Source organism: Bison bison, unplaced genomic scaffold (genome assembly GCF_000754665.1).
Source record: "Bison bison bison isolate TAMUID 2011002044 unplaced genomic scaffold, Bison_UMD1.0 scf7180017864230, whole genome shotgun sequence".
In the NCBI taxonomy this organism is placed as follows: domain Eukaryota; kingdom Metazoa; phylum Chordata; class Mammalia; order Artiodactyla; family Bovidae; genus Bison; species Bison bison.
The window spans coordinates 568,118-587,780 of NW_011494802.1; the positions used below are offsets into that span (position 1 = coordinate 568,118).

A 19,663-nucleotide genomic window follows, 5' to 3' on the forward strand; every position below is an offset into this window, starting at 1 on the left:
GTTCCCACCATGGTGAAGGAGAGGACCATCTGCATGGCACAGGCTGAGAATGGGATGGTTTTCCTGGGAGTCAGGAAGCTGTCAAGGATGAGGGGGACTGAGGAGGTTGTGTAGCAGATGTCCAGGAAGGAGAGGTTCCCCAGGAAGAAGTACATGGGTGTGTGCAGACGGGAGTCAAGGATGGTCACCAGGATGAGAACCCCATTGCCCAGCAGGATCACCAGGTACAAGAGCAGGATGAGCACAAAGAGCTTTCTCCAGCTTTGGGGGGGCTGACAGGCCCAGGCAAATGAACTCCACCAGTGGGGAGGTCTGATTGGACCCGTCCACAGCGCCTCTGCTCTGTCACCTGCAGGAACTCAGAAGCTCAACCTCAGCACTCTCTCATTGAAGTGCTGGCTTGCTAGTGAGGAATGCCCTCTCTGCTGAGCAAGAGGAAAACAACTTTAACAATGATGGTTTCTCTGCGGTTCTCAGTAAGATTCTAGGGACTAGAAGGAATCTAGTTTGTCATCTTAAGCCACCCTCTGTGCAAGAGACATCTGAGATGCCCCTGTGGTGATTTAACTTACCTGATCAGACATACTCATTTCTACTGAAATATCCTAGATGGTGGACTTCTCTTGTTAAATCTTGGTCAGAGAGAGTAGCATTGAAACATAAATTGTTGTTCAGTCACCCAGTTGAGTCTAACTCTTCGCGACCCCATGAACTGCAGTGTGCTAGGCCTCCCTATCCCTCACCATCTCCTGAAGTTTGCCCAAGTTCGTGTTCATTGTACTGGTGATGCCATCCAGCCGTCTCATGCTCTTATACCTTCTTCTCCTTCTGCCCTCCATCATTCCCAGAATCAGGGACTTTTGCAATGAGTCATCTGTTCGCATTAGGAGACAAAAATACTGGAGCTTCAGTTTCAGCATCAGTCCTTCCAATGAGTATTCAGGGTTGATTTCCCTAAAGATTGACTGGCTTGATCTCCTTGCTGTCCAAGGAACTCTCAAGAGTCTTCTCCAGCACCACAGTTCAAAGGGGCATCAATTCTTTGGTGCTCTACTAACTCTCACAACCATATGTGACCACTGGGAAGACCATAGCCTTGACTCTATGGACCTTTGTTGGCAGAGTAATGTCTCTGCTTTTCAACACACTGTCTAGGTTTGTCATAGCTTTCCTGCCAAGAAGCAATTGTCTTCTGACTTCATGGCTGCAGTCATCATCTGAAGTGATTTTAGAGCCCAAGAAGAGGAAATCTGTCACTACTTACACCTCTTCCCCTTCTATTTGCTATTAAGTAATGGGGCCGGATGCCATGATCTTAGTTTTTTTTTTAATATTTAGTTTTAAGCTGGCTTTTTCACTCTCCTCGTTCACTCTCATCAAGAGGTTCTTTAGTTGCTCTTTGCTTTCTGCCATTAAAGTGGTAACATCCACATATCTGAGGTTGTTGATGTTTCTCCCACCTATCTTGATTCCAGCTTTTAACTCATCCAGGCTGGCATTTCTCATGATATGCTCAGCATATAGGTTAAATAAACAGGGTGACAACAGACAGCCCTGCCATACTCCTTTCTCAATCCCGAACCAATCAGTTGTTCCATACAGGGTTCTAACTGTTGCTTCTTGACCCACATACAGGTTTCTCAGGAGACAGGTAAGATGGTCTGTATTTCCATCTCTTTAAGAGCTTTCCACAGTTTGCTTCCACATGTACATTACCACATGTAAAATAGACAGCCAGTGGGAATCTGCTGTATGATGCAGGGAGCTCAATCTGGTGCTCTGTGACAACCTAGAGGGGTAAGATGGGGTGGCAGGTGGGAGTTGGAAGGGAGTTTCAAGAGGGAGGGGATATACGTATACCTATGGCTGATTCATGTTGATGTATGGCAGAAACCAACACAACATTGTAAAGCAATTATTCTCCAGTTAAAAATAAATAAATTAAAAAAAAATCTTTGTCAGAAAAGTGAGACCAGGTTCACTTCATGCTTTTCTCCCTTGGTGTCCAAGGCTGGTGAAATGATCAGCCCTGAAGCCACGGCTCTTGGCAGGCTTTCTTTGCTTCATGGTATCCTCATAGAAATATCTTTTGACCTTCCCCTTTCCTCCTGTAATAGACAACCAGGCCCCAGGCCATCTCTCATCTGTCCCTTCACCCTATCCTGTCTTCCTCTCTCCATTCATCAGCCAACATGACTCACTCACACTTGACTCTGAAACCCCACAGCCTTTCAGGAATGATGCACTGGCTCCAAAAGAGACAACCAGTTCCAGGGAGAGGATACTGATGGGTCACTTTGAAAGGGCAGGCTGGACAGAAAGGTCACCTGGGGAAGGTAAGGAGGGTGAGGGCTGGATTTGGGCAGCTGTGTTGTGGAGTATGGATGCATTCTAAGGTGTTAATCATCCCCCTGGCTGCAGTGCCATCCTGGCCAGTTTGAACTGATGCTCCGGGAAACCAGGCTGCATTTAACAGCCACCATCTCAGCCTCTGGAGAGCCCCAGTTCCCCGATTGATTTCTCAGTCCATTGCCACTGAAGTCAGGCTAATGCCTCATCCCTGACTCTGAAGACCTCAACCTTAGAAAAGAGAATTCTAAACATCTAGTCTCACTGATTTTTTCATTGTACATCCAAGCTACATCCAATAATCCAACAGGATTATTAAGCAATATTCCTGTCCACCAATGAAGATCTCATTACCTTTTTAGGAAGCCCATTCAAGCTTTATAAATCTTGTATCATCTGAAAATTTTGTCTCTTGGGTCAAATCTCTTAATATCTTCCTAATTCTAATTCTAGTTCTGCTCTCTGGGGACACATACAGCATGTCACCCCTTTCTGCCCCATAATAGCTCATCAGAGATCTAAAGATAAAGATGATTCTCTTAATTCTCCTCTTTTCCTGGGTCATACCCTGCGCCAGGAAAATCCAAATGTCTATGATAGAATCCAGGCATCAGGTCTTGTTAAAACTCCCCAGATGGCTTCAATGTTTGGCCAAAGTTGAGAACACAATCCTAACTTTGTATCCCAGGTATTCCATTCTGCCCTTAGGACTTTTAAAAAACAGACACCAACAGACAAACAAATCAAAGTCTTTAGAGACTTTCGTGATTTCTTGCCGGACATTTGCTTGATCAAAAGACTTTCCTGGAATAAGCAATATTCAGTGATAGGTTCTGAAGACAAGCCATCTTCACCTTCCTTGGGCTTTTCTGAGGCCCTATTACCAGTCACATTATACCCTCTGCCCCTAAATGCAAAGGTCAGAATGACTTAAATGACATAAATGACTGACTGCCTGTCTCCCCTGACCTCTTCCCCACAAAGGTGGGGTCTGCAGGAACTCTGTCAGGGGCCCTGTACCTCTGAGGTCAGAGTCCCTCTCTGACCCAGGGGCTGGATGTTATGAATCCCCTTGAACAGCTCCTCTTCCACTGGAGGAAGGAAGACATATGGCTTATTCATGAGTGGAAGCACGGTTCCAACCTCCTCCTTCCTGTCATAAGAATAAAGATGAGGAATGTTTCCCTTTGGCATCACTTAAGCCCAATAAATTTGATTTGGAAGTAATTCATGTTTGAAAAGATTTTCCAAAATACTTTCTTCCAGTGCAGTTCAGTTTAGTCGCTCAGTCATGTCTGACTCATTGTGACCCCATGGGCTGCAGCACGCCAGGCCTCCCTGTCCATCACCAACTCCCGGAGTTTACTCAAATTCACATCCTTTGAGTCGGTGATGCCATCCAACCATCTCATCCTCTGTCATTCCCTTCTCCTGCTTTCAATCTTTCCCAGCATCAGGGTCTTCTCAAATGAGTCAGTTCTTCGCATCAGGTGGCCAAAGCATTGAAGTTTCAGCTTCAACATCAGTCCTTCCAATGAATATTCAGGGCTGATTTCCTTTAGGATGGACTGATTTGATCTCCTTGCACTCCAAGGGACTTACAGGAATCTTCTTCAACACCACAGTTCAAAAGCATCAATTCTTTGGTGCTCAGCTTTCTTTATAGTCCAACTCTCAAATCCATACATACTACTGGAAAAACCATAGCCTTGACTATATGGACCTTTGTTGGCAAAGTAATGTCATAACTTTGGTTGGTCATAACTTTTCTTCCAAGGAGTAAACGTCTTTTAAATAGATGCACAAAAATAGTTGTAGAAACAATTATGGGGTGGAAGCTACCTGCTTATTCAGGGCTTCCTAAAACACACCATACTGGCCATCCTTCAATTCTGGCTTTCATTATTTTGACAGACAACTGTAGACCCAGGTGTGGCAGGGTCCTAAGGGTCTAAATAAACCAACCTCCCCATCCCACTCTCAAAGAATGCAGGTCCACTACTTCTTTGATTATGGTGCTCTGGCCTCAGCTGGAATACTTGAGTGAAGCAGGCTCTCTGCTTGCTGAGGTTTATTTCATTTTAAAGTAGTTCCCATAGACAGACAGTTCTGCCTCCCTACAAATTCCATCTGGTTCTACCCTTTGCAGCCTTCAAACAAAGTTGGTTCTTTCCCCATGCCCTCTAAATATTTAGAAATAGGTTGGTTTTGGCAATAAGATGATATAGAACCAATCTTGTTACTCTTACAGCATCCAAAAAAATGTCATATAGTTTAGAGGAACTGTCCACAGTTCCTGAATAATTATGAGATATCTTTCTGGATATTATATCCCACCAGGTTGGATTGTGCTGCATCCAGCACTTGCCATACCACTGAAATCATCTCTTTCCCCCCATTTTGAGACCTATTCCACTGAACAATCATCTATTCTTAGGGCTTCCCTAGTGGCTCAGTGGTAAAGAATCCTGCCAATGCAGGACACACAGGTTGATCTGGGAAGATCCCACATGCCACAAAGCAACTAATCTCATGCTCAACAACTATTGAGCCTGTGATCTAGGGCTTGGGAGCCACAGCTACTGAGCCTACTACATGCTGCAGTTACTTAAGCTCACTCTCCCTAGAGCCCATGCTCTGCAACAAGAGAAGCCACACAATGAGAAGTCTATGCACTGCGACTAGAGAGTAGCCCCTACTTGCTGCAACTAGAGAAAAGCCCAGGCAGCAACGAAGACCCAGCGCAGAAAAAAAAAATACATAAAATATTTTTTAAAGGTACAAGGAGAAAAAACAACCCCAAAAGATTTTTTAAAAACAATCTATTCTTAGAAATGAGTTTGTGCTAATGAGAATCTGAGTCCTTTTATCAAAACCTTCACTTACCTTTATCAGAAACATGGTGTGAAAGAGTGATCACTCTCCTAAGGGTTGGGGACAGGCCAGTTGTCAGAAATAGCCACACTGGATCCAAGGCACCCAGTGCAGGAAGAGTGGGAATGTGTCAGGCCCTGCAATTGGTGAAGGTCCAGGCCTCCCCAGTCCTCCTGCCTTGGTGCTCCAGGAACAATCTCCAAAGAACTGGCCATTGCCTATAGAAAGGAAATTGAGTCTCAGTTTCCTTTTGGGGACCAGTTTAGTCCTGAAAGTCATTTACAGTTTGGAAAGTGAGTTGTACTCAGTTTAGAAACTTTGTATTCTTCTGGGATAAAACCCCAAAGATCCAGTTACACTGAAGGCCCTGAAGAAGGTTTTTTGCTTGCTGCCTCCCTCCCTCCTTTTCATGTCTTCTTCTCCTTTCTTTGGTCAACATATTCTGATAAAGACATCAGCCTTAGCCTGGAGCCTGATGGCAAATCATCCTGCAGCTCACTCAGCCCCCAGGTCCTTTCCCCTGAAAGGAGGGTGACAGAAGCAATTCTGTCACCCTCAGCCTGGACTTGCAGCAGTTTTGGAAGGAGAGTTAGAGTTTGATTTTAGAATGACTACTCATCCCCAGAGTGGTTAGGCTCCATGAAGCATCATGCTGTGTTCTTTCTGGATCCTTCAGCTTCCTTCCTCTGTGCATCCTCAATTCTTCATCTGAGTCACTGACAGCAGTACAACACAGGCCAGGCATGGATACAGAGCCCTGAGGCTCCATGCGAGACCATCACTATGGACACTGTTATTCAAGGTGGAGTGGGAGGCAGCCACATGTAGAGGAGTAACACACTGGCTCAGTCTTCAGGGCATTCACCCTCTGTATTGAGAAAAATGAGTTAAAAGTTAATTATGGCTCTTCTTGAGCTGGAATGTCATCTTCTTCCCTCAGACATTGGAGCTCCTGATTCTTGGGTCTTCAGATTCTCATTGAATCATACCTTGGTTTTTCTGGTGCTCTAGCATGTAGATGGCAGACCATGGGACTTCTCAGTCTCGATATCTTTTATCAATACAATACTTCTACCTAAAAGTAGCAGAATATATGTTTTTTTTCAGGTATAACTGGAACTTTCTCCAGGATAGATCATATCTTAGGTCACAAAACAAGTCTTAACAAACTTAACAATGAAATTATGCCAAGTATCTTTTCTTATCACAATCAAATGAAACTAAAATCAATAGCAGAAGTAAAACTGGAAAATTCAAATGTGTGGAAATTAAACAACACACTTGTAAGCAACCATTGGGTCAAAAAAGAAATAAAAAAAGGAAATTAGAAAATATCTCAAGACAAACAAAAATAAAATACAATATGCCAAAACTTATAGAGTGCAACAAAAACAGTACCAAGAGATGTGGGAAAATACTGGGCAACAACTGATCTCCAATGACACTAGAACCAAGTATTTCAGTTAACTCAAGAATAGCATAAGGAATTTGAATGCTTTTTCCAGCACATACTTCTAAAACTTCATGATATAAGTGATAAATTTAGACAAAGTGGTACAAGAGGAGAATTTACTGGATGGGAAAGACCAAAGGAAAATATGGATGAACCCATGACTGTGATGTGAATTTTGCAGATTCTTCATTGAATGTAGAACCCAGGTACAGGAATCACATTCATCACTATGAAGTAGAGCCAAAGAAAAGATATATCTGGGATTGTGAGTGCAAACTGATTACAAATCCATAACGAAGGATGGAGTATGACAGTTGGCCTTTTTATAACAATGTTTATGTAAGTGGAAGGAGGTTGGCGCTGGCTGGGTGAGGACAAAGGGTGACGACAACGGCCTCTCATCAGAGACATCTTATTCTGACAGCTAAAACCGATGTGCTCATAATAGTAGCCTTATGGTAATCTTTGGCAAATTGGAGCTGGATTAAAATGCTCTCAGATTACTCAGCCAAGGGATGTACAAATGTACTTTTTTTTTTTAAGGGCAATTTACTGAATTGTAGATTTGCCTCGGGTAGTGTTATTTATTTCCTCAGATTTTTTTTCATGTCAATCTGTCATGAGTTTACTCCAATAAAGGGGAAAAAAATGATCAACACAGATTTTCTTTTAGCAGGATAATATCAGTAGTATGGTTATTTTAACAAAATCAATTCTTCCAATCAAGGAACACAGTATATCTTCCCATCTGTTTAATGTCATCTTCAATTTCTTTCAACAATGTCTTATAGTTTTCTGACTATACAGGTCTTTTACCTCCTTAGGCAAGCCTATTCCTAGGTATTTTATTCTTTTTGATGTGATTATAAGTGGACTGTTTCCTTAATTTTTCTTTCTGATAGTTCATTGTTAGTGTGTAGAAATGCAACAGATTTCTGTACAGTAATTTTGTATTATGCAACTTTACTGGATTCATTGATAAGCTCTAGTAGTTTTTTGGCAGTGTCTTTGTTTTTATGTATAATATCATGTCATCTGCAAACAGTGGCAGCTGTATTCTTCCCTTCCAATTTGGATTTCTTTTATTTCTTCTTCTTGTCTGGTTGCCATGACTAGGTTTTCCAATACTGTGTTGAATAAAAATGGCAAGAGTGAGAACCCTTGTCTTGTTCCTGATACCAGAGGAAATGTTTTGAATTGAATCTACAGATTTAAAGCAATCTTTTAAAAAGATGCACAAAATAAATAATTTTTTATTTATTCTTCAAGAACAAAAATAAATAATTTTAAAATTTTTATTGAAGTACAAAAGACCCTGAAGAGCCAAAACAATCTTGTGAAAGAACAGAATTGGAAGTATCACATTCCTTGACTCAGACTATACTACAAAGCTACAGTAATCAAAATAGTATGGTACTGGAACAAAAACAGATACATAGATTAATGGAACAGAATAGAGAGCCTAGAAATAAACCCATGCACTTTTGGTCAATCTATGACAAAGGAGGCAAGAATATCCAATGGAGAAAAGATAGTCTCTTTAATAGTGGTGCTGGGAAAACAGGACAGCTACATATAAAATAACAAAATTAGAACATTTTCTCACACTATATACAAAAATAAACTCAAAATGGATTAAAAACCTAAATGTAATACTGAAACCATAAAAGTCTTAGAAGAAAACACAAACAGAACAACCTCTGACATAAATCATAGCAATACATTCATGAGGCAAGTATATTATGCTAGAGGCAGAACTAAAAGGCACTGGTGCTCTTGTTTGTATAGTCTGGGATATGACTTCCTCTACTGGAACAAAGAAGGGCAAGTGAATCAATCTGGTCTATGATGGCTTCTGTTGTCTGATAGACACCAAACCTATCTCATGTCTACCTTCCTGAACAGCCACCTGCCAATTTGAGGGGGCGGGGATAGAAGTAGCTGTTGTAGTAATCTACTTGGGGATGGTTAATGGACCTCCCATTCTCTTCTCCTCTTCCTTGTAATACTTAGAGTCTCCTCCTCATAATATTCAGGGTCCTCTAAATTAATTCTCAAGGGAACACTGAACCAGCATTAACTGCAACCAAGCAGATCAGCCTGAGTATCCCTATTGGGAGCCAGGATTGGTTGTGAGCAGCTGGGTTCTTAATAACTCTTATCCTGACCTAGTTTTGCTCTTTTGGTTATAAGAAACTAAGATCCACTCAGGCTATCTCAGGGAAAGTTCTATTGTGGTGGTGGTTCTAAGAAAAGATGCATTTGGGGGCAATTATGGAATTTTATATAAATCAAAGAACAAGATTCTTAACCGGGAAAAGTGAAAGGATTGAGAAATGGAAAATGTTCTTTTTAAAAATTTTATGTATTTATTTTTGGCTGCACTGAGACTTTGTTGCTTTTCACAGGCTTTCTCTAGCAGAGAGAAGCAGGGGCTACTCTTCAATATGGTCCAGAGGCTTCTCATCATGGTAGCTTCTCCTGTTGCAGCAAACAGGATCTAGGTCACCTGGGCTTCAGTAGCTGTGGCTTGTGGACTCAGCAGTTGTGACTTGGAGGCTCTAGAACGTGGACTCAGTAGTTGTGGTGCACAGGCTTAGTTGCTCCATGTCATGTGGAATCTCCCCAGACCAAGAATTAAATCCATGTTCCCTGCATTGGCAGGTAGATTCTTATCCATTGCGCCACCAGGGAAGTTCAAGAATGTTCTTGATAGCAAGAAGCTCCAGGAAACCCAGAAACAGAATTCATGGGTTCACCTTTTGAATCTCCTCTACTAATGAGACAGACACTTTCTACATTTTTTTTTCTCTTTTGTTTTTCTTTTCTTTTTTCTAATGGGCTTCATCTGCTGACTGATAGCTTTTGCTTCCCACCCTACCACCATAATACCAACCCTACCTCATGGAATCTTTGGTGGGTCATTTCTGATTTGGGTCTCATTAAACTGATTTTGGGAGAAGGCAATGGCAACCCACTCCAGTACTCTCGCCTGGAAAATCCCATGGATGAAGGAGTCTGGTAGGCTGCAGTCCATGGGGTCGCTAAGAGTCAGACATGACTGAGTGACTTCACTTTCACTTTTCCTCTCATGCATTGGAGAAGGAAATGGCAACCCACTCCAGTGTTTTGCCTGGAGAATCCCAGGGATGGGGGAGCCTGGTGGGCTGCCGTCTATGGGGTCCCACAGAGTTGGACATGCCTGAAGTGACTTAGCAGCAGCAGCAAATTGATTTTGTCTCCCTGTTTCTTAATTCCAAGTTCCGCAAAGATCACATTAACTAGCCCAATTCACCCTTTCGCTTCAGTCGATATGTGAGTGCATGCATGCTTAGTCACTTCAGTCATGTCTGACTCTTTGTGACCCTGTGGACTGCAGCCTGCCAGGCTCCTCTGTCCATGGGATCCTCCAGGCAAGAATATTGGAGTGGGTTGCCATGCCCTCCTCCGGGGATCTTCCTAACCCAGGGATCGAACCCATTTCTCTTATGTCTCCTGGATTGGCAGGCAGGTTCTTTACCACCAGCACCACCTGGGAAGCCCTCAGTCGGATATATTACTCTCAAATCTATAGATAACCTCATCTGGGGTCACAGTTGCTCCGGTCCAGTGAACTATGGCTACAAGAAAACTGCAAGTGTCACTGGGTTGAAGATGGAATAGATCCCTTTGGAAGCAATGTGTATAGAGGAAGCTCTATGGCATCTTTATGATGTAATATGAGTTTGACTCCATCCATCTATCCATAATTAGCAAATGCTACAGTACCTCACTTACCAATCTTTCAGTCCCAGTATGATTTCAGCCACAGCTGTGTGGACAGTTTGTGCAAGTTAGACTCACCTTGAGCTAACAGTATTCCACTTCAAACACCATCCATCTTTCTGCTTCTCTGCCCCAGACCTTCTCCAATTCTATGGAAATCCACTGTGCATAGCCCAGAAGAACAGGGGTTACACCTGTGGGAGGCAGGATTCTAAGATGTCCCCAAGATTTTCCCTCCCTGGTGTAAATACTCTGTATAATCCCCAGGACTGTAAAAAATGATGACATAATTGGCCTTAACATAGAGATTATCCAGGTGGGCCTGACCTAACCATGAATCCTCTAAAGGCAAAGAGTTTTTCTCTGGCTAGTAGCAGAAAGAGAAACCAAAGATTCAAAGCACTAGAAGAATTTGATGCGCCATTACTGACATGAAGATGGAGGGGCCATGCAAAAAGGAAATGGGGAATTCAATCCCATGGCTACACAAAATTGAATTCTGCAACATAAATATGCTTGAAAGTGGATTTTTCCTCAGAGCCTCCAGATGAAAACTTAATGCAGCTGACACTTTGTGGTTTTAGCCATTTGATACCCTGAGAAAAGAACCAAGTCATGTCATGCTGGATTTCTGAACTGTGAACTAATAAATGAGCATTGATTTAAGCTGCTATATTGTGGTGATTTGCTACACAGGAAGAGAAAACTGATACAAGGAAAACAAACAGGACAAAAAAATGATAGTTTCATCATTAAAAAAAAAGTCAAGGGCTTTTAGTTACTTCTCAAGGGCTATAGATAATATTCTGAGCCATATCCTTTGAGCTATTTTATAGACACTAAAACCCCTACCAGGTGGAAGAAGTTAATTTGATGACCAGACTGTAGCCATGACATAAGCTGCCACAACTCCAAGAACTGGCCTTAAAGAAATAAGAATGAATGGACCCTGGAGCTGAAGACTAACTGTACTTAATCAAGGTGATGCTGATCAGACCACCCCATTATCAATTTCAAGACAATTGTCAAGAGATGACAGTGCTGTTTTTTCATGTAGTTCCTTTCCCCACCTGTAAAAGTTCTTGCCCACTGATTGTCAATTGGGGGAGTGGGGTGGAAATTGACCTTTGACAGGAGTCTGCCATCCCCTACCTCAGTTGCCAAACTTCAAAATAAAGCAATCTTTCCTTCCTACCCAACTTGCCCCTTTATTGGCTTTTGAGCGACAAGCAGCCAGACCTCACTTTTGGTTAACAGTTCTACACAGAAAAAAAACAAACAAACAAAATACTTGATAGTCTCAGTACCACTAAAATTTCCATTTGTCTCTTTTGACTATATTTATAACTTCTTAATGGATATTTACCAAATTCTGGTATCAGAGGATTTCAGACTTAGGCAGCAAAATACAGCTGTGATATGATACAGTATGTTTCTGGGTGAAGCCAAGAAGCTGACCAGCAGTACCAGAAATGAAAAGGCTCTTTCCACTGACAACCTAAGGACATCCCTGGGTTATCATTTCCCCATGAAGACAATGAGGAATTTGGGGGTCTTGTTCTCTGGCAGCCTGGGAATCTGTGATGGTCACTCAGTTAGGTGTGTCTGACTCACCAGGTTCCTCACAGCAGCCTTCACGTCCTTGTTCCTGAGGCTGTAGATGATGGGGTTGAGCATGGGGGTCACCACCCCATAGAAGAGGGAGGTGAGCTTGTCTGTAAGGTCCTGTTTGTCTGCCCCCAGGGGGTCCTTGTTTTTGGGCTTCCCATACATGAAGAGGATGGTCCCGTAGAAGATGACCACAACTGTGAGGTGGGCAGAGCAGGTGGAGAAGGCCTTTTTCCTCCCCTCTCCAGAGGGGATCCTCAGGATGGTAGCAATGATGAACACATAGGAGACAAAAATGAACAGAACTGGGACTCCTAGGAAAATCACATTGGCCACGACCATACTGACCACATTGATGGAGATATCAGCACAGGCCAACTTCAGGACAGCCAGGATCTCACAGGTGAAGTGGTTGATGACATTGTCCCCACAGAATGGCAGTCTCATAGCCTGGGATGTCTGAACTACAGAGTTGGTGATACCAGCTGCCCAGGAGCCAATAGCCATAGGCCTGGAGGCAACCTTGTTCATGACTACAGGATACCTCAGGGGGTTGCAGATGGCCACATAGCGATCAAACGCCATCATGCCCAGAAGCACACATTCTGTAGCTCCCATGGCAAAGGAGAGGAACATCTGCCCAAAACAGGCTGAGAAAGAGACAGTTTTCCTGGGGGTCAGGAAGCTGTCAAGGATGAGGGGGACTGAGGAGGTTGTGTAGCAGATGTCCAGGAAGGAGAGGTTCCCCAGGAAGAAGTACATGGGTTTGTGCAGACGGGAGTCAAGGATGGTCACCAGGATGAGGACCCCATTGCCCAGCAGGATCACCAGGTACATGAGCACGATGAGCACAAAGAGTGTTTTCTCCAGCGTTGGGTAGGCTGAGAGGCCCAGGAGAATGAACTCCACCAGCGGGGAGGTCTGATTGGACCTGTCCATAGTGCCTCTGCTCTGTCACCTGCAGGAACTCTCTACAGTCAACCTCAGCACTCTCTGACTCCAAAAGTGCCTGGGCATAAGGGCAAAAATCTCTGCCCTGTTGAGCAACTGGAGAAGAGCTCTGACAATCTGGTCATGTCTAAGGGGCTCTAGAAAAATTATAATAGAGATCAGTGTTTTACTTCTCTTTTCAGCAAGAATGAAGAGTTAATTTGGACTAACTCATCTGCAGATGAAAAATCTTTTAAATTGGGCAAATGATTTAAAACTTTTGTGTAAAGTACTTGGCAAGACAGATAAGATGACAAGGAATCACAGAGTCAGGATTCAGCAGGAAGAAAGGAATTAGGAGAAGTATATCCGGCTTTTGAGGCTATGTGTCAGCTGGGGCATCTGCACCTTCTGGAGGTGGCCTCTGAGAGACCAAGAAGTGTTACTCACAGCCTCCTGGAGGTAGAGACAGGTCTGAAGTGCAAGGCCCACTGTGAAGGACCCCTAACTAAGCCTCCTCCCTTTGGAAACAAACCAAAGGGCAACACCATAGGAATAAGAGTTAATCAGAAAGAAACAGGTGTTTACAGGTGCTGCAGCTTATCTTCAAATCTTCTCTAGCTCTGAAATTGGACTGAGGTGGTCCCCAATTTTTGATGCTTCCAAATACCTACCAGAAGCAAACACAAATCTACTTTGAAGGAAGGCAACATCATCACTACCTCTAAATCAGGTCCACAAATAATTCTGCAAATACAACGCCTGGCACACATTGAAAAAGAGTAAGTCACACAGGAGACAAGACAACATAAATGAAAACTGACAACAGGAAAAAACAGAAAACCAAGCCTCCTTTCTTAGGGGAAGGTGAGAGACTACAGCTGCTCTGGCCTGGTGTTGCCTATTGAGAGAATTAACCCAGACACAGTGCCAAGGCCTTCACCTCTTGTTGACACTTTGGTACACCTGGGGCACAAGTGACCCTTTCGTGCACTGTGGCCAAGCTGAAGGAGAGTCTGATGGACTGTCTCTTCTTTTCCTCTTTCTCCATCTGCCTCACCAGAGGCACTGGCTTCTCCCTGAGACTGTTTCCACAGTTCTGAGTCCTGCCCTGTCAGCCCTTCTTCCTGGGAAGCTTGAATCTCCCCTCAGACTTCTAAGAGCTCCCCAAACTAGGATTTATTCTGGACTAGTGGGAAAAAAAAGGTAGGTAACACTGAGGATGTTGGGCATTTGCCTTTATTTGCTCTGTATCTAAAATATTCATGAATTCCCATATCTCCACCTCTTCAAATGTTCTCAGTCATCCAGCCCCTGCCTCGACTATAACGGAACCTTCCTGCCTGGGGAGCTCTGAGACATTTCTCTGGTGGTGCCCAGCACTATAACTGTGACCAAGCCAGCACCACAGTAATTCAATTCAGGCTGACATATTTATTGAGCATCTGTGCTGAGGCAGGCACTATTTTAGGTGCTGGGATCACAGCAAAGAAGGGCACAGCCTACAACCTCAAGGGGCTCAAAACCTAACAGAGGAAACAGTCACGCACATAGTCACACACACAAGTAATTATGTCATCCTCGACCAGAACAATGCCTCTAACACTATTGACAACAGGCCTTGGGACTTATTTCGCAATCTGTGCCCTTTCCAATGCGGAAAGCCCTTTGCTGTGTTCCTCGTGGCTCTCTGGCCTGTCTTTGGCTCCCTGAATGATGTGGGGCGCTATGCTTCCTGGCGAGGCTCATTTCACTTTGAAGTAGTTCCCCTTTGATATTGAGCCGAAATCTGCTTCTTTGCAACATTAATCCCTCTTCCACAGACAGCCCTCCAAATGTCCAGAAATAGCTTGGCTTCAGCATGAAGATAAACAAGAGTCCATCTCCCTTTTTCTCCCAGGACTTTAAAACAGACATATTTCTCATGAGCAAATGTACCATCCAGAAACTGACTACATAGGCTGGTCAGTACTGAGAATGGCCCCCAACTTGAGCATGGCTCACCTGCCCAGAACACAGTACCACCTGGATATCTGTGCTGAGACAGTAAATCAGTACCAGGCTGGGTTTTCACTCTATGTCAGCCAGCCCTCCAGACTTTTCCCCAAACCTGGATTCTGTGAAGAAAATATTCCCTCCATGTCATCATCACTAGATCCAGATTCGTGGCTCATTATTATTGCTGGATGTTGGATTCTTAACTACAAAAGAAGAAAAAGCCTCACAGTTTTAATCAAGAAGGGACAACTGTGTGAGAAAAAATTATGAGCTGTGGAGTCCCAGGCAACCCTTTCCTCTCTGCACAAAGTGGGGTGAGGCTAGATGACCTTAGAGACTCTTGCAGTTTGATGGGTCTATTTACCTCTGTGAGAATAACACCTTATCCATGAAGGGCTTCCTACCTTGGCTTCTCAACCCTATTCCATTAGGTCAAGTCTGAAAGCAGAAATGCCACTGCACTGATGAAACTTTTGGTGTCACCAAATCCTGCGCTTACCTTTATCAGAGACATGGTGAGCAAGAAGGATCTGCTTCCTAAGGGTTGGGAAGAGGCCACATATCAGAAAGAGCAATGCCAGGTGGGAAGTATCAGGGTGAGGGTTCAGAATGTGTGACAGGTGAAGGGTCCAGCCAGTCGTCTGCCCTGTGTCTCCAGCACTCAGGGTACAATTTCCAAAGGACTGGCCATCACCCTTAGAAGATAATTTAAATTCCAGTCTGTTCCTTGGGACCATTTTGTCCCTGAAGTCATTTAAAGTTTGGAAAGTGAGTTGACACATTTAGAAACTTTGTATCCTTCTGGGATAACATCCCCAAGATCCAATTATGTTGAAGACATCGGAGGAAGTTTACTGCCTGCTTCCTTTCTCCCTCCTTCCTTCTCTCCCTTCCTCCCTTCCTTCTCTCTTAATATCATAATCCCATTAATAGAGTCCAGCAGCCTGCTGGTCAATGATTACATGACTCATTCAGATGCCAAGTCTTTTCTCCTGCGCTGTAGTCAAGCCCCATCACCCCAAGTCTGTGCTTGTATGTTGTGTTAGTCGCTTAGTCGTGTCCAACTCTTTGCAACCCCATGGATTGTAGCCCACCAGGCTTCTCTGTTCATGGGATTCTCCAGGTAAGAATACTGGGGTGGGTTGCCATTCCCTTCTCCACAAGTCTGTGCTTATGCAGTGGTGTATAGGGGTCTGAGTGAAAGACATATTCTCTTCCAAATTTTCAACTTGTGGCATTAGGGCCCTTGAAGTATCCCACCATGTTCTTCCTGAATCCTCTCCTGGCATCCATCTCAGCCATTGCCCTTTCAGCATCCTATCATCTGCTCATGTGCTCCCAGACCTTATAGGGACCCCAGATAGGATGCAACCTAGAATAGGGATGGATCCAGAAAAAGGGTACCTTCCTTTATCCAGCAAATGATTATTGAGTGTGTACTGTTACACAGAAGGCAGACACGTGCCAAGAACCAGGGTCAGGAAAGTGAAAAGAAAGCTACCACACAAGGAAGGAAGCACAGGCCAGGGAGAATGCCCACACTTATGTGATAGCCCAGAGCGAGGCGAGGGCCAGACCTCCTGGAGGAGGTAACCCAAGGTCCTCGGTGTGCTGGTGCTGGCTCACAATTGTGTACATCTCCTCCCAACTCCCATTCAGTGACTGTTGGTAGCTTGAAATGGGCCCTCCTATGAGTGTTTAAACCACAGAAATCAGCAAATGTTCCAGATCAGGGCTTTTTCTGACTTGGGGATGTGGTTGTTAAACATTCGTCAGCACACCACTGGTGTGGAGAAGTGTCCGTCTGCCAGATGAAGGGGAGTGGGGAATCATTCCAGCCAGAAAGGGCTGCATAAATCAAGGCACAGAAACGAGAAGAAGCCCCTGGAATAAGGAGTGGCCAGCAGGGCAGTGTTGCTAGAGCACAAAGGGGCTGGATGGGGAGGAAGGCAGGGCTGGACCCATGCTGACCTTTGGGGACATCCTGAGGAACTAGGACTTTCTCCTGTAGCAGATGAGGAGGCAGTTGGGGATTTTAAGTAAGGGTCTGACACCATGAACTCTGCATCTTAGGTTGGTCCTTCCAGTCACAAAGTGGAGAGAACACTGGGGGCAGACTGGAGGACAAGGTCTAAAGAGACAGAGAAACACTTCAGGCAAATGAAGATAAGAATACTGACTGGGGAGTGATGAAGCGCTGAAGATGAGAAGATGCAAGAAATGTTTGGTAGATACAAAATACAATAGTAGATTTTGGTTGGATGTGACAGACAGGAAAGAGGATAGAATCAATGCTTCTAGCTCAGATGATGGGAGGATGATGGTGACATCACCAAGGTAGAGAATATTGATCAAGCTGATGGTTTGCGGGGAGAAGATGATTCATTTTGGAGTATAGAATGTTTGAGGAACTTCCAGAAAGATATGGGGGAAACGTCTGAGCTCAAGACTCATCAACTTATCCATCACTTAGGGAGAGTTGCTGGCACTGCTCTGCTGTCTGTAGGTACAAGTCTAACTGTACTGCCATGGGAGATTGTTGGTGGACCCCTGAAGTGCCGGTCATACTATCTACAGTTTCCTCGACCTCTGGGCCACTAGGGACCCATCTGCTCTGTTATGAGAACTTTCTGAGGAAGTGGATTTCTGAGGATAGAAAAGCAACTCCTTGTTGGCAGGGGAGAGCATAAGGCCACGGAGACCAGTGGCCCAGAGGAGGTCAGCAGGGGTGTGGACAGTCGAGGGTCAAGATTCATGAGTGAGGGGCAAGCAAGGACTGGAAGAGCAGTTGACTCCAGAGCAGAGGAACTACAAGCAGCTGCTCTGACCATGCATAAAAACACCCTCCTTCCTCTGGGAGGCCTTAAAGGGATAACTGGGACCCCAGTTGTAGAAGTCTAGATAGACCAGTGCTCTCAGGCAGTAGCATGCATCAGAATCACCTAGGGGACCTGTTAAAACACAGATTGGAAACACACAGGTACACACAAACACACATACTCATGGGTGCACAAGCAGGTTGCTGGGACCCACCCCCAGAGATTAAGTAGGCCCAGGGAAAAGCCCTGGAATCTGCATTATCAACAAGTTTCCAGGTGATGCTGATGCTGCCCTCTGTCATCACATTGAGTAGTCCGGGGCTAAACTTCTTACTAACTTAGCGTGTGGGGTCTCAGGGCATTGAGATCTGAGGTATTGCTGAAAATGCTTCTCCTCATTACTCCTCATTGTCTAGGGAAGCCTTGGACAGACCAGCCAAGGGGATGTTGGGTTTTAATTGGACAAGAGGGAGCGCTGTGTGTCAGAAATCTCCTTTTCTGCAGGTGTGTTTGTGTGTAAATGAGTTTGCCAAAAGAAGTGGACTGAAGGAGTAGTCTGAACTCCAGCGAGCCCAGCATCCCCTGGGGAGACATCTCTGTTTATTGTGACATTCTGAGGACAAATGTGGACATGACACCCCCATGAAATTCACAAGGCCTGTAACCAGATCCCTGCTCAAGACATTTGGAGATTCTGTCAGGCATCAGGAGTAACAGCACGGTCTCTATGAAGGCAGAAAAGCAGCACTGCCATTTTGAGATGATCCCAGGGCTGGAATCAGGTGCTCTAAAGGTCAGAGAGACAGAACTTTCCTGAAGGGAAGGGAAGGGGTGGTAGAGGGAGGGGCCAAAGCACTGCTCCTTCATGGAGGGAGCCCACTCGCGCGGCAAGAGCTCAGTGGAGAAGCGAGTGTGTAATCTCTTGTGTCTGAACGCTGGGTCATCTAAACAGTACTTGTCTGATTCACCGCTTTGTCCCAGGAAGTCTCATGTTCTCCTTCTGAGGGGGTTCCTTACGTTGTTTCCAGGCTCTGCACCAGAGTGGCAGAGTCTCCACCATGGCGGACTCTGGGCAGTGACCCCCAGGAGTTGGGGGACAGAGAACTCTGCCATGCAGGGATGAGCAGGAGCCACTCAGACCCTGATTGACAGGCCAGTGCCTGTTTAACCATGAGGCCCAGTGGTGCCACCGCACCCCTGCCCCCGTGAACCCCACAACATCCCCTAACCCTTGAGGAAATCCAGGTGTGAAGGAGGGGGAGGCTCCCGGCACTTAGAGGGCAGAGGTTAAAAATGCTAGACATTCTGAATACAAGTTACTACAGCCCAGGAAAGGAGGGTCCTTCCAGCTGTTCACATCCAAGCATCCCTCATACCTGCCTCATGGGGTTTGGGGAGCACTAGATACGATTTAGAAAACATCTGTAAGTTAATGGCAACCCTTAGTAATATCTCACCATTATCTCAAATACAACAAATCAACCGGCCGTAAACAGTTTCAATCACGGAAACTATCTCTTAGTCATATCTCTATTTCTAGTAACTAGCCTGGAACTGGGCACAGAGGAGTAGAGAAACTATACACAGAAATGTCAGAGACAACCGTGTAGCCACCCTACCCCCACCAGCCCAGACAGCCTCTCCTAACTTCCTCCAGGTCTCAAGATCTGGGATTTTAACCACTGTTCATTTTTCTCTCTCCTGCATGTCCCACCCCGATCTATCTCTAAATTCTATCATTTCTTCCTTCTAAATATCTCCCAGGGCCACTGTCTCCTCCAACCCTGTTACTGTCATCCTGGGCTGATTCTGCCTGCCCCTCCCAGGCCCAGCCCCCTGGACAGCTTTGTGACATTCTCAGACATGT

The 19,663-nt window shown here is 44.7% G+C and overlaps 1 protein-coding gene and 1 pseudogene across 1 annotated transcript; both read right to left on the reverse strand.

Annotated features, from left to right (window-relative positions):
- The window catches only part of LOC104993035, a 1,318-nt pseudogene extending 734 nt beyond the window's left edge, over nucleotides 1-584 (reverse strand).
- Nucleotides 585-12,028: 11,444 nt separating this feature from the next.
- On the reverse strand, nucleotides 12,029-12,988 carry LOC104992993 (olfactory receptor 2S2-like). The gene has a single exon (XM_010846056.1). It carries the CDS (start codon nucleotides 12,986-12,988, stop codon nucleotides 12,029-12,031), a length of 960 nt encoding a protein of 319 aa, XP_010844358.1.
- Between the last annotated feature and the right edge of the window lie 6,675 nt (nucleotides 12,989-19,663).